Source organism: Spermophilus citellus (genome assembly GCF_964194105.1).
Source record: "Spermophilus citellus genome assembly, chromosome: 1".
Classification (NCBI taxonomy): Eukaryota; Metazoa; Chordata; class Mammalia; order Rodentia; family Sciuridae; genus Spermophilus; species Spermophilus citellus.
Genome location: NC_138182.1, coordinates 223,682,887 through 223,695,784, shown reverse-complemented (window position 1 = coordinate 223,695,784; position 12,898 = coordinate 223,682,887). Strand labels below are relative to the sequence as shown.

The 12,898-nt window shown below is 37.5% G+C and overlaps 1 protein-coding gene across 1 annotated transcript in view; it reads right to left on the bottom strand.

The window, feature by feature from the left end:
* ARSB (arylsulfatase B) overlaps positions 1–12,898 on the bottom strand; it is a 190,579-nt gene that overhangs the window by 156,672 nt on the left and 21,009 nt on the right. Inside the window, exons 2-3 of the mRNA XM_081311289.1 lie at positions 7,859–8,045; positions 3,027–3,217 (exon numbers count right to left, since the gene is read on the bottom strand). Coding sequence (XP_081167415.1) covers positions 3,027–3,217; positions 7,859–8,045 — 378 coding nt within the window. The remainder of the gene's footprint in view (positions 1–3,026; positions 3,218–7,858; positions 8,046–12,898) is intronic.

The following is a 12,898-nucleotide window of genomic DNA, read 5'->3' as shown; positions in this document are numbered from 1 at the left end:
ATTCTTTTAGAGAGCTTCTAGTAGATGATATATGTTGGATAACATTTGTTGTTATTCCGCAAAGCACTGTGGGGACTGCTTTTTTTCGTCTTTTTTCTCTCTCTGTCTCTCTCTCTCTGTCTCTCTCTGTCTCTCTCTCTCTCTCTCTGTCTCTCTCTCTCTCTCTCTCTCTCTCTCTCTCTGTGTGTGTGTGTGTCTCTCTCTCTCTCTCGTTGTAGAAGGACACAATACTTTTGTTTGTTTATTTTTATGTGGTGCTGAGGATCAAACCCAGGGCCTCACACGTGCGAGGCAAGGAGGCAGTGCTCTACCGCTGAGCCACAACCCCAGCCCATGGGAACCATTTTCAACAGGAAGATATGTTATGAACATTCTACTTTCACTTTGTAATGTTACTGCTGTGGAATCATCATGCAGAAGAGGAGAAAGAATGGTTCTTCCTAACCCATGCAAAGTCACTCTGTTAGTGTGACCCTGAGTCCAGCAACAGCAACTGTGTTGGTACAAAACACTCCATATGCTTTTCCCCCTCAAGTGCCCTTTTAAAATAGGCACAGTTTTAAGTTGGCCTGTGTTTCTTTAATGACTTCCAACCTGAACAAGTGGCCTATGTTACAGTCTATAAACAGCACCTGAGACATTAGCACAGAATTAAACACTGATTAAGACGATGAAAAGCACAGCTCCTGAAAATGGTGAGATGCATTGTTTTATTGAGAACTGGTAATGTAAACACAGGCTGTCTTAAGCAAATATTTTGGGGTTACTACTCAACTATTAATTATGTCATTCATTCATATTTGTGTTTGAAACTCTGAACACACTGGGAATGATATGATGGAAAGTTCTTCAGAATGTTTCAGACACTGTAGGATAAGGACCATCCTGTCACCTGGTGATTTCCATCATGCTGTCTATGAACAGCACCATGCTAACAGCACCTCTTCCAGGTCTTGCAAGCTCTCAGGGCCTTCCGATGTCCTCAGTTCTAATGCTTTCCCCATTCCCCCAGTTAAGACAGTTCACCCAGAGAGCTATCTCACCCCATCTTCTTCCTCTTATCTGATTAATGTTGAGGGGACTGTGAAAGAATACTTCATTGTTCCTTAATAGGAATGAAATTTTTTGTAGGAAGATTACAGTGGTTGCATAATTAAAATAGTTGGCTTCTGCTCACCTGTTTGAGGGGAGAGCCCCGAACATCAGTGCCCCTCATTGTAGAGGGTATGTAGAGTGACTGCACATCTGAGTCACTGGCAGGAGGTGTGTGTGTTGGAGGAGGAGGTGGTGGTAAATAAAATGCCTGGGTAGCACCTGACACCAATGAGTCACAATATTTGACATCACGATTTCTTACAAGTTTCCCAGATAATTCTAATAAATGGTCAGGACTAGAACAATTAAGTTGAATCATGAACTGGGACTCAGAACCCTTGGCCTTGGATATTAGCTGTGAACTGGGGAGGTTGGTTAAGGGGATAAGCTCTGTAGTCAGAGACTGTGGATTTAAATTCTGATTCTGTCTTTCAAAAGTTCTGCGACCTTGACCAAGTTACTTCTCTAAGTCATTTTGTTTAAATATATGTTATAAAATGGTTCCCTTAAAACTTTACCTTGTTCTTTTGGTGTTAAGTTGTATCTACAAAATGCCAAGCATACAGCAGAGAACTGAGAACATAAGCCTTAACTACAGGAATGTTGGTTTAAATTTAGACTTAAAACCTGTGTATTTCTATATATTTGAGAAAATGTTTTTGTTTCTATGTTCCATAGCAGGCATGGTTACTCCAAGATGTCTGCATTAAGCTGATAAAAACCAAGAAGTGGGGCAAAACTGGGAACAGAGTAGAAGATCCCCAATACTGAGTTAGAGTAGGCAAAGGCAGGGCCAGGGAGATTCCACACCAAAAAGGGAGTCTTCAGCAGTGCATTAAGTCTGGACATGTATGTAAGCCATAATCCACGCTGTGATCTGCACCAGGGACCCCCAGGCATTGTCAAAGAGCCAAAGCGCAGGAAATTAGAACAAGATAACATTGCATATTCTAGAATTTGCTATGTCCAGGTCCCACAAAAGGACTGATTTGTGAGTGTGCTAATACAGTTCTTCATGAAGCCATCTTTTGAGCCTCATTTCTGAGAACACAAGTATCTGTCCCATTCAAAAGCACTTATAGGCTAAATCTAGAGAATTTGGCTTTAGAGCTATTCAGATTCTTGTCTATCTTTACCTTTCCCTATATGTAAGTCAGTACATGACAGACAAAACAGCTCTAGTATGGTGAATGTGAAAAACAGGCTTCTTTATAGACCATGTTGATGAATTGGAAGACTCAATATTGTTCAGATGTCTGTTTTCCACAAGTTGGTCTATAGCATCAGTGAAATCCAAATCAAAACTGACACTTGTTTTACTTTCTTGGTAGAAATTGACCAATTGATTCTAAAATTAACATGCAAATGTAAAAAAAAAAGAAAGAAAAAGAAAAAGAAAGGAAGAAAAAAGAAAATAACCTAGAATAGTCAAAATGATCTGGGCAGGATGGGGAGGGGTGATTGAAAGTTAGAGGACTTTCCCTGAACCCAAAATTTGTGGATTCCTTGATGGAAAGTTTGCCATAATAAAGCCTCATCTCGTAAATAATCTGATTTCCACTTTTAAAGGAGTCTAATTACTTACAGCACATGCACATAAAACAACAAAATAATAAAATGTATTTCTACTAAAATGCTATAGGACACAATATTCTTCTAAGTGCAATATTCTTCTAAGGACTACTCTCTCCAGAATCACCTTTTGAGAGTTTCTCTAAGGTGCAGATAGATGGACCTTTCCCAGACCTAATAAGTCACACCTCAGAGGTGGGCTCCAGGACTCTAATTTTCACAAGCTTCCAAGGCTGATTCTGATGTGCTCTAAAACTTGAAAACAATCCTCTTAGAATTTGATAGACTTTCCCCCAAACAACAGTGACTTCTTCCTATTTTAACAAGATTTTGGTATCAGTTAAAGAAGCAAGACTTACCTTCTCTGGAGGATGGTTATTTATGAGGGCTGTAGCCCTCTGGGTAAACACATTGGTTGAATACATATTTTTATATCCTGTTGCAACTTCTTCACCATCTCGAAAATCAAGAGCACATCGTGTGACATTCAAAGCCTCAATTAAGGTACAACGCTCATGAGAGTAGTAATCTTCACTGCCTAGAAGATATCCTACAAGAATGGAAGACAAGAATAGTCTGCATAGCATAAAGCTTATTAAATGCATGTTTCAGCATTTAATTGCCTAATGCAATTGATTACTCATGACAAGGCTAATCAAACAACAAGGCTAATCAGAGCAACATTCCTTAACATCTCTATATTTGGTAGCAGAAGTCATTAAAATGTTATTGTGTAAAAATTCAAATCCATTCTCACTCAAGTCTTTACAAACACAGACTCTATCACGTAACTCTCAAAGAGAGTGATTTCATGTAAATATGTTCTTAGAAGAACAGAGCTCAATTTCAACAAAAGGGGTAAGATCTTACTCCTTTAAAGCTGTCTAGTGGCAAAAATAATATATGGTTAATATGACTTGTTGCAAGTTTTTCTTGCAAGGAGATTATATAAATAAGCGCAGGATTCAAATAATGTCATCTGTTGTTCCTGAGGATGGGAAGCTGGCTTCCGGGTTATTTATAGCCCCTGCTCTCTAGGAGGAATCATCTTCAGTCAGATGCTGACACCCACTGGTGAAAGATACAAAACTTTCCAAAGAGAGGCCCTCTACACAGCTGAACTATCAGTGCCAAAAGACCAAACTGAAGTGTGAGCACTGCACTTTGATTTTTCTACCTACAGTGATCTCAATTTTGCTCCCAATTTAAGCAGCACTAATTGCCTATCCCACAATTTAAACTTAAAGGTAAAAGAAAATGAATTTTCTCAACTAACAGTTGTTTCTGCAAAAGTTCTGTATTTTCCTAAAGTAATAAAATAAACTGTGCTGCCTATTATGATTCTATGTACATAAATGTCAGAACAGGCAGATCTATAGTAACAAAAGATTAGTGCTTGCCTGGGGCTGCAGGGACTGGGGGACATGGGGAGTGATGATTAACGCTGTTTGGTTTCTTTTTTGGGTGGTGAAAATGTTCTACAATTGAATTGTTATGCTAATGGGGCAACCTTGTACATTTATTAAAAATCACTGAATTATACACCTTAATTGGATAAACACTATGACACATGAATTACACCTTGATAAGGCTATTAAAAAGAAACTACTGGGCTGTTAGCTATCTGCTGATATATATTGCTTATTAACTTTAAAATGATGACGACAAAATTGGCCCAGCCCTTTCCCCAAGTCCTGAACTCTCTCTACAATGACAATTAAGAGCCTTACCCAGTTTACATAATAAATCAATTCATTTTAAATTAATTCCTTCTTTATCATGATCTAGTAAATTCAAGGTCCTGAATATAATTAAAACCTTGGTATTAATGTATTTTTTAATATGGTAATCGTTCCTCTTGCATATATAACAGAAAAGGAAATCCAATATGTTTGCTAATTAATGTGCAACAGAAAAGAAAACGTATCCATGAAAATAATTTTGGCCCTAAGCTGGAAGCAGAGGCACACACCTGTAATTCCAGCAGCTTGGGAGGCTGAGAGAGGAGGATCACAAGTTCAAAGCCAGCCTCAGCAAAAACTGAGGCACTAAGCAACTCAGTGAGACCCTGTCTCTAAATAAAATACAAAATAGGGCTGGGGATGTGGCTCAGTGGTTGAGTGCCCCTGAGTTCAATCCCTCATACCAAAACACAAACAACAACAAAAAAAAAAACATGAACAAACAAAAAGAGTGGTCAGGATGAAACTGAGGAAAATCTAAATAAATCTAAGCTGTGCTGTAGCTGAAAACTTTGATGGAAGCCACCTAATGGGCTAAGACTGTTCTCGGGCAGAAGTTGCCTTTTGCTTTCTTCCCTGATCTATGTCTTAATAAACAACTGCAAGGTTAGCTGTTCCTGAAAAAGGAAACTTTTTAATTAGTAACTCTTCTTACAGAGTTACAGAACCCAGAATTGGTGACGTCAGATAACTACAGCATGTGTGTCAGAAAAGCTGACTCCCACATTTATGACCCTGATCTGGGCCTGAGTCTAAAATCCACCCCGACATCCCAAAATCCTTACATAAGCTTTGTATCTGAACCACCTAAGCAAGATGGACTTTTAAGACAAATTCTGCTCTTCAACCTGCTGACTTTCTTCCCCCGTCACTGTCTCTCTCAAGCTATCAGCTTCCTCATGTGGTAGCAGAACTGGACCTTTCTGGGTTATAAGAAACTGGACTTCTAGTTTGGGTTTTTCACAACTAGTGGATATTAGTTTGAGGAAATCACTTCCATTCCATATCTATAAGTGTAAACTATTTTTCCATCACTGGGAGAATATATGCATAGGATATGATTAGATGATGTATGATTAGATGATGTATGAGTTATAAATATTGAAATCATATTACAAATAAGGGAATTCCAGAAACAGAACCTTCTATTCACATGGTTGGCCACACTGAAACCAGGCAACCACGTGACTATCACACAGTGCTTTTCATCATACCAGCAGTTCCCAAATTTGAACTCAGATGCTGAGCCTAAAGATGATAGCAGCCTGTGTTTTTCTGGGAAAATTTGGAAAATGCTTTTTGAACAACTAATCAATAAAAATCTCACATCTATTGAGACACACAATTCATTATTGTACAAGTCACCCATTTAAAGTATACAATTCTTTGCTCTTTAGTATATTCCCAGGGTTGTACAACCATCCCCCAATTACCTGTCTACTTTTCAAGTTGTAGCAGTAGTAACAGCTGTGTGGTCATCATCCTCTTCTTGACTACAAGCCTCCCTTCACATAATTATAGGGTGTTCAACTGTTCGGCTAAATCTAGGCATAAGACAATTTTTTGTCCGACTGAATTTTCAAGTACATGACTTTGTTTTTAATAAAAAATTTCAAAATATCCACAGTCCATCCTCTTGCCAAAGCATACACATCAACTCATCTAAGAATGTACTAGCAGTTTGGTCCTCTAGAACTTCTAAGATAGCAAAGTGGTCATATACTCAAGCCTGATTTTTGGCAGCTATATAAGAGTACTGAAGATATATTCAGGTTATCCAAAAAGAACATCATAGTTGATTAGTACTGTCTGCTGGAACACCTGGGTGGGAGAGCATACAGGTGCTCTCCTGTCTGATTTTTAACCCGAGAACCAGCAAAGCATGTGCTGTGACCACACTGTTTTGGCCTCCATGCACATTCCTTTGTACCAAATTGTATTTTTGTACTTTGGCCCTAGCTTGAATGGAAGAGAACATCTCAAGGTGTATCTATAAGCAATTTATTACTAAAATGATATTTTTCAGGATGTTGTCCATTTTACCTGTCCCAAAGGAGAAACTTCTCTCAGGTCTAAAAGACAGAAAATGCTTTATTCTTCCTGCAGATCTTGTTTCTATTTATCTTGTGAATAATGTGACTCTTACAGATTTTTTCTTTTCTTCCCTTCCTTTCTACTTTTTTCTTTTTTACTTTGTACATAAGAAGCCTCACATCTTAGAGATGAATGTGAAGCCCACCTAGAGCCAGGAAGCTTTTTTTTGTAATCTGATGCCATTAAACTATTTTATCTTTTTCTCTTCACTCGATGTTGTTACTCTATTGAAACATTTTATGTTCAGTGTGTGTTCCTTTTTTGGCTTTGGCAGGTTGTAAATCAACAAAGAAGCAGATGGGAGACAGGTAGACAGCAAGACAACTAGACAGAAAGATAGCTCAATATAAAAGAACCTGACAGAAAAATACAGTTACTGGCAAGATATATAGGTTATTAATTAAGGCCCAGTTTAAAATAGGTTGAAAGAGGGCATATTTTAAAACAAACTTTAGGTTTCACATTTATTTGTATAGGGCTACCAAGTTCAAAAAAAATGCTTATGATTTTCTTATTATCTTCCTATTACCATTTTTTATTTGTCCTCCCCAATTTATTATTATTGATTTTTAAGTTGATCTTCTGTAACCTAGTGATTCTAAAAACAGATCTCACAAATGGGAGAGAGACATCAATGGAAGAATCTTCCCCCACCCTCTCCAGGGAGAGAAAAAAAAAGCCTGAATGTAGTCCAGGGAGAGAAAAAATATATGAACTTTTGTAAAGGAAATATTCTTTTTCTTTAATTTGTTCTAATTAGTTATACATGGCAGTAGGATGCATTCTGACACATTCTACACAAATGGAGCACAACTTCTCCTTCCTCTGGCTGTACATGGTGCAGAGTCACACTGGTAGTGTAATCATAAGCCTATAGAGAGTAAGAATGTCCATCTCATTCCACAGTCCTTCCCCACCACATATATCCCTTCCCCTCTCCTCTGCCCAATCCAAAGCTCCTCCATTCTTCCCTAACCCCTCCCCTCATTATGGACCAGCATCTGCTTATCAGAGAAAAGGGAAATACTCTTGTATTTGGTTTTTGCCCATAATTTAAAATCAGCCTGCATCCCCTCTGGGGAAGGTTCTCAGAGGGCACAGTGGTCTCTGGTGTGTAGGTAGCAACTCTTCCAAAGCCCCAAGGTGGTGCTTAGTGCTCTGGCCTGCTGTGGACACATGCCCAACACAGGCTGGCACAGAGCCCTGTTTATAGAAGTAACATTAGAAAGCAGCCCCACTGCACTGATTCACTCTGTGTTCAAGTTTCCAGTTGTTTCAATTGATTACACTTGGGTGTGTTTTATGAGATGACTGCAGTGTCTGAGTCGTTAAAGAAACACAGGCATTTCCATTACCAAAGTAAGTGTCAAATCCTCGGCGGGTTGGAAGGCATTCTTTCCGGTACATTCCCAGGTGCCATTTTCCGACCATATGGGTGGTATAGCCTGCTTCTTTTAGAAGCTGGGGCAGGAGTTTTTCATCCAGTGGAACACAGCTGGGCTGACAAGGCCAGATTATTTGGTGCTGTAAACCTGTGTGTATCTTAAAGAGATAAACACAAAATTGTGGATTAGTGACATTGAAACATTGTAAACAAGTAAAGTGGCTGCCTAATTTATTGGACATATTTGTTGATTTGAAAGTTTAACTCTACGCTGGTTTAAGAATGTTTCTGAAAGGCAGTTTACTCACTCAACCAAGGTAATGAACCTAAACTGGATTTGAAAAGATGAATAAAAGCATTCCAACAGAAAATATTTTAACATATATTTATCAAGGCAGTATGTCAGAAACCATTAACTCAAATTTTTACTTCCTAAAAAGAGGAACAATAATATGAGCTATGGCTCTATCAAGGAAAAAAATTCCTGTGCACAGGAGAAGGTGATATTTGTCATCTTTGAAGATAGAGAGCTTTCTTTTGTAAAATGTTATTTAACAGTATAATGAAATTTAAGATTGGTATTTCTTATTCTACTTTGTGTAAACAATAATCTCAAAAGACAGTGCTCAAATTTTCATTTAAAATGGCCCTTACTGCTTGGGAGAGGCTCACAGAAAGACACCCAGGGTAAAGCAACTAACCCTTAAGAAACAACCACTTGTTGAATTTAAGTATAATATCAAAATTGAGGGCTAGGGTTGTGGCTCATTGGTAGAGCACTTGCCTAGCACATGTGAGGCACTGGGTTCAATCCTCAGCACCAATAAAAATAAATAAATAAAATAAAGGTACTGGGGCTGGGGATATAGCTCAGTTGGTAGAGTGCTTGCCTCACATGCACAGGGCCTTGAGTTCAATCCCCAGCACCACAAAAATAAATAAATAAATAAATAAATAAATAAATAAAAATAAAGGTATTGTGTCTGTCTACAACTAAAAAAAAAAAATTTTTTTAATTGAATGCCCTTATTCTGTATGTTGGGCATCTGGGGAAAAGGGTACACTTGTACATTGTTGGTGGGACTGCAAATTGGTGCAGCCAATTTGGAAAGCAGTATGGAGATTTCTTGGAAAGCTGGGAATGGAACCACCATTTGACCCAGCTATTCCCCTTCTGGGTCTATTCCCTAAAGACCTAAAAACAGCATGCTACAGGGACACTGCTACATCGATGTTCATAGCAGCACAATTCACAATAGCAAGACTGTGGAAGCAACCTAGATGCCCTTCAATAGACGAATGGATAAAAAAAATGTGGCATTTATACACAATGGAGTATTACTCTGCATTAAAAAATGACAAAATTATAGAATTTGGAGGGAAATGGATGGCATTAGAGCAGATTATGCTAAGTGAAGCTAGCCAATCCCTAAAAAACAAATGCCAAATGTCTTCTTTGATATAAGGAGAGTAACTAAGAACAGAGTAGAGAAGAAGAGCATGAGAAGATGACTAACATTAAACAGGGATGAGAGGTGGGAGGGAAAGGGAGAGAGAAGGGAAATTGCTTGGAAATGGAAGGAGACCCTCAGGGTTATACAAAATTACATACAAGAGGGAGAAATGAATTACAGTAGAGGGGGTAGAGAGAGAAGAGGGGAGGGGAGGGGGGATAGTAGAGGATAGGAAAGGCAGCAGAATACAACAGACATGAGTATGTCAATATGTAAATCAGTGGAAGTGTAACTGATGTGATTCTGCAATCTGTATACGGGGTAAAAATGGGAGTTCATAACCCACTTGAATCAAAGTGTGAAATATGATATATCAAGAACTATGTAATGTTTTGAACAACCAATAAAAAAATTAAAAAAATAAAATAAATTGAATGCCCACAATTATATAAGTTCCTCAATTTATAAATGGGGTTACCCACCTGATAAACCTACAAGATGAAAATGCATTTAATACACCTAAACTACTGAACACCATAGCTTAACTTTGCCTACCTTAAATGTGCTCAGATCACTTACATTAGTCTTTGGTGAGATGAAATCATCTAGCACATAGTCTAATTGTTATCATTAAGACTCATGTAATTTATTAAACACTGTACTGAAAGTGAAAAACAGAATGGTTGTATGGGTAACATTTTACACCACTGTAAAAAAAATAAATTGTGTGGAAGAATAAGAGATCCAGACTAACCAAAGCAGTCCTGAGCAAGAAGAAGGATGCAGGAGGCATCACAATACCAGATCTCAAATTATGCTGCAAAGGTATGATAATTTAAAAAAGCAGGATGGTATCAGCATCAAAATAGACCTGAAGACCAACAGAATTGAACAGAAGACACAGAGACAAACCCACATACTAAAATATATGTTGGAGAAGAGATAGCTTTTTAAACAAACAGTGCTGGGAAAACTGGATATTCATACATAGAAGAATGAAACTAGATCCCTAGCTCTCGCCCTACACAAAAGTCAAATCAAAATGGATCAAAGACATTACACCAGAAACCTTGCAACTGCTTGAAGAAATCCTGGGATCAACACTCCATCATACAGGTTCAAGTATCAACTCCTTAACAAAGAACCCTAAAGCTTAAGAAATAAAGCCAAGAATCAATAAGTAGGAGGCCATCAAATTAAAAAGCTTTTTCTGTATAGCAAAGAAAATGATTAAGATCATGAAGAGAACCTATAGAAAGGGAAAAATTCCTTGTCACCTGCTCCTCTGACAGGGGATTAATATCCAGAATCAACACCAAAAAAAATGAATAATCCAGTCAATAAATGAGCAAAAGAACTAAATAGACACTTCTTAAAAAAAGAAACACAAATATCCAACAAATATATGAAAAAAATGTTCAACATCTCTAGCAATCACAGCAATGCAAATCAAAACTACACTGAGATTTCATCTATCAGAATGAACCCAACTACTATGTATAACTATAAAGCTCTAATAATAATAAAATAAATAAAATTTTTAAAAGATTTCATCTTGCTTTAGTCAGAATGGCAATTATCAAGAACACAAATAATAATAAATGCTGGTGAGGATGTTGGGGAGAAAGGCAAACTCCTACATTGTTGGTAAGATTACAAATTAGTACAATCACTCTGAAAAGCAATACGGACATTCCTCAAAAAACTAGAAATAGAACCACTGTGTGACCCAATTATCCTACTCCTCAGTATTTATCCAAAAGAACTAAAATCAATATACTATCACGACACAGCCACTTCAATGTTTATAACAGCACAATTCACAATAGCCAAATTGTGGAATCAGCCCAGATGCCCATCAATAGATAAACAGATAAAAAAAAATGTGGTCTGCATACACAATGGACTGAATCATAAACAAGAATAAAAATATGTCATTTGACAGTAAATGAATGGAAACGGAGAACATCACGCTAAGTGAAATAAGCCAGAATCAGAAAATCAACAGTTGAATGTTTTCTCTCATAGGTGTAAACTAGAGCAAATTGAGGGAAAGAAGGTGGGCAGGCAGTGGGGTCAGATATCATAAAGATATAGGAATGATCAGTAGAGTAGATGAAGGAGATTGAGAGGAAAGGAAAGGGAAGGAAATGCAAGATGAATTTAACAAAATCTGCAATGTGCATATATAAATATGCCACAGGGAAGTTCACCTCTATGTATATGTAGAAAGTACCAATCAAAAATAAACAAATAAATGAATGAAAGGAAGATCAGTTGAATAGGGGGAGGAGAATGTGGAAGGGAGGAGGAGAGAGAGAACAGAGGGAATGGGGACTGAAATCAAATTCCATGCACGTATGATTTTGTCAAAAGGCACCCAACTACTATGTATAAATATAATGCTCTAATAAAAAAATATGTCTAACCTACTTAACATCATAGCTTAACTTTATCTAACTTTTTTTAAAACATCCTTACCTTTTTTATTAGTTGTTCATGGACCTTTATTTTATTTACTTATTTATGTGCAGTTCTGAGAATCGAACCCAATGACTTACACATGCTAGACAAGTGCTCTGCCACTGAGCCACAAACCCAGCCCCAACTTTGTCTAATTTAAATGTGCTCAGATCACTTACACAAGCCTTTGGTGGGAAAAAAAATCATCTAACACAAAATCTATTTATGATTGTTATCATTTAGGCTCATGTAATTTATTAAATACTGTGCTGAAAGTGAACAATAGAACGATTGTGTGGGTACATTTTATACCACTGTGAAACTGAAAAATCACAAATCAAACCCTCTATGTTGGGGCTGTCTATATATAAAAAGGGAAACTACAGATCTATGTAAGGACAGATTGTCTACATCAACTTCTATCAGAGCAATATATTGCCACAGACTGAATGGAAGGAAACAGCGTAACAATCTAACTATCTTCCATGAACAGAAAAGATGTACAAAAAGTACAAAAATGATACTACTCTTGTCAGTCATTTTGTTTGGGGAAGTACAGGGTTTTTTATATGTAAGTTATTATGGTAACATATAATGGGTTTATTATTGCTGTGGGTTTGGTTGTTGTTTTGCTTTTATTTTAGGTACCAGGGATTGAACCCAGGGGCACTCCACTACTGAGCCTCATCCCCAGCCCTTCTATATTTTATTTAGAGATAGGATCTTGATGAGTTGCTTAGGGGCTTGCTAAGTTGCTGAGGCTGGCTTTGAACTCACCATCCCCCTACCTCAGCCTCCTGAGCCTCTGGGATTACACGCATACACAACCGCACCCAGCTATTGCTTGTTTTAATTAAACAATTTTTATAATTTGTTTTCATTTCTGATACAGCAAATTTCAAATGGTATAACCCACATAACTGTATATTCTTTGGGTCCTTAATATTTAAGCAAGTGCAGAGATCCTAAGATCAAAAAAGATTGAGAACTGATGCTGTAATACCTGATAATGATCTTTGCTGTGGGGAAAAATAAAGTAGGAATGAAGTGATAGTGACAGAGGTGACACTTAAGACAGGGTGGCAAAAGAAGTT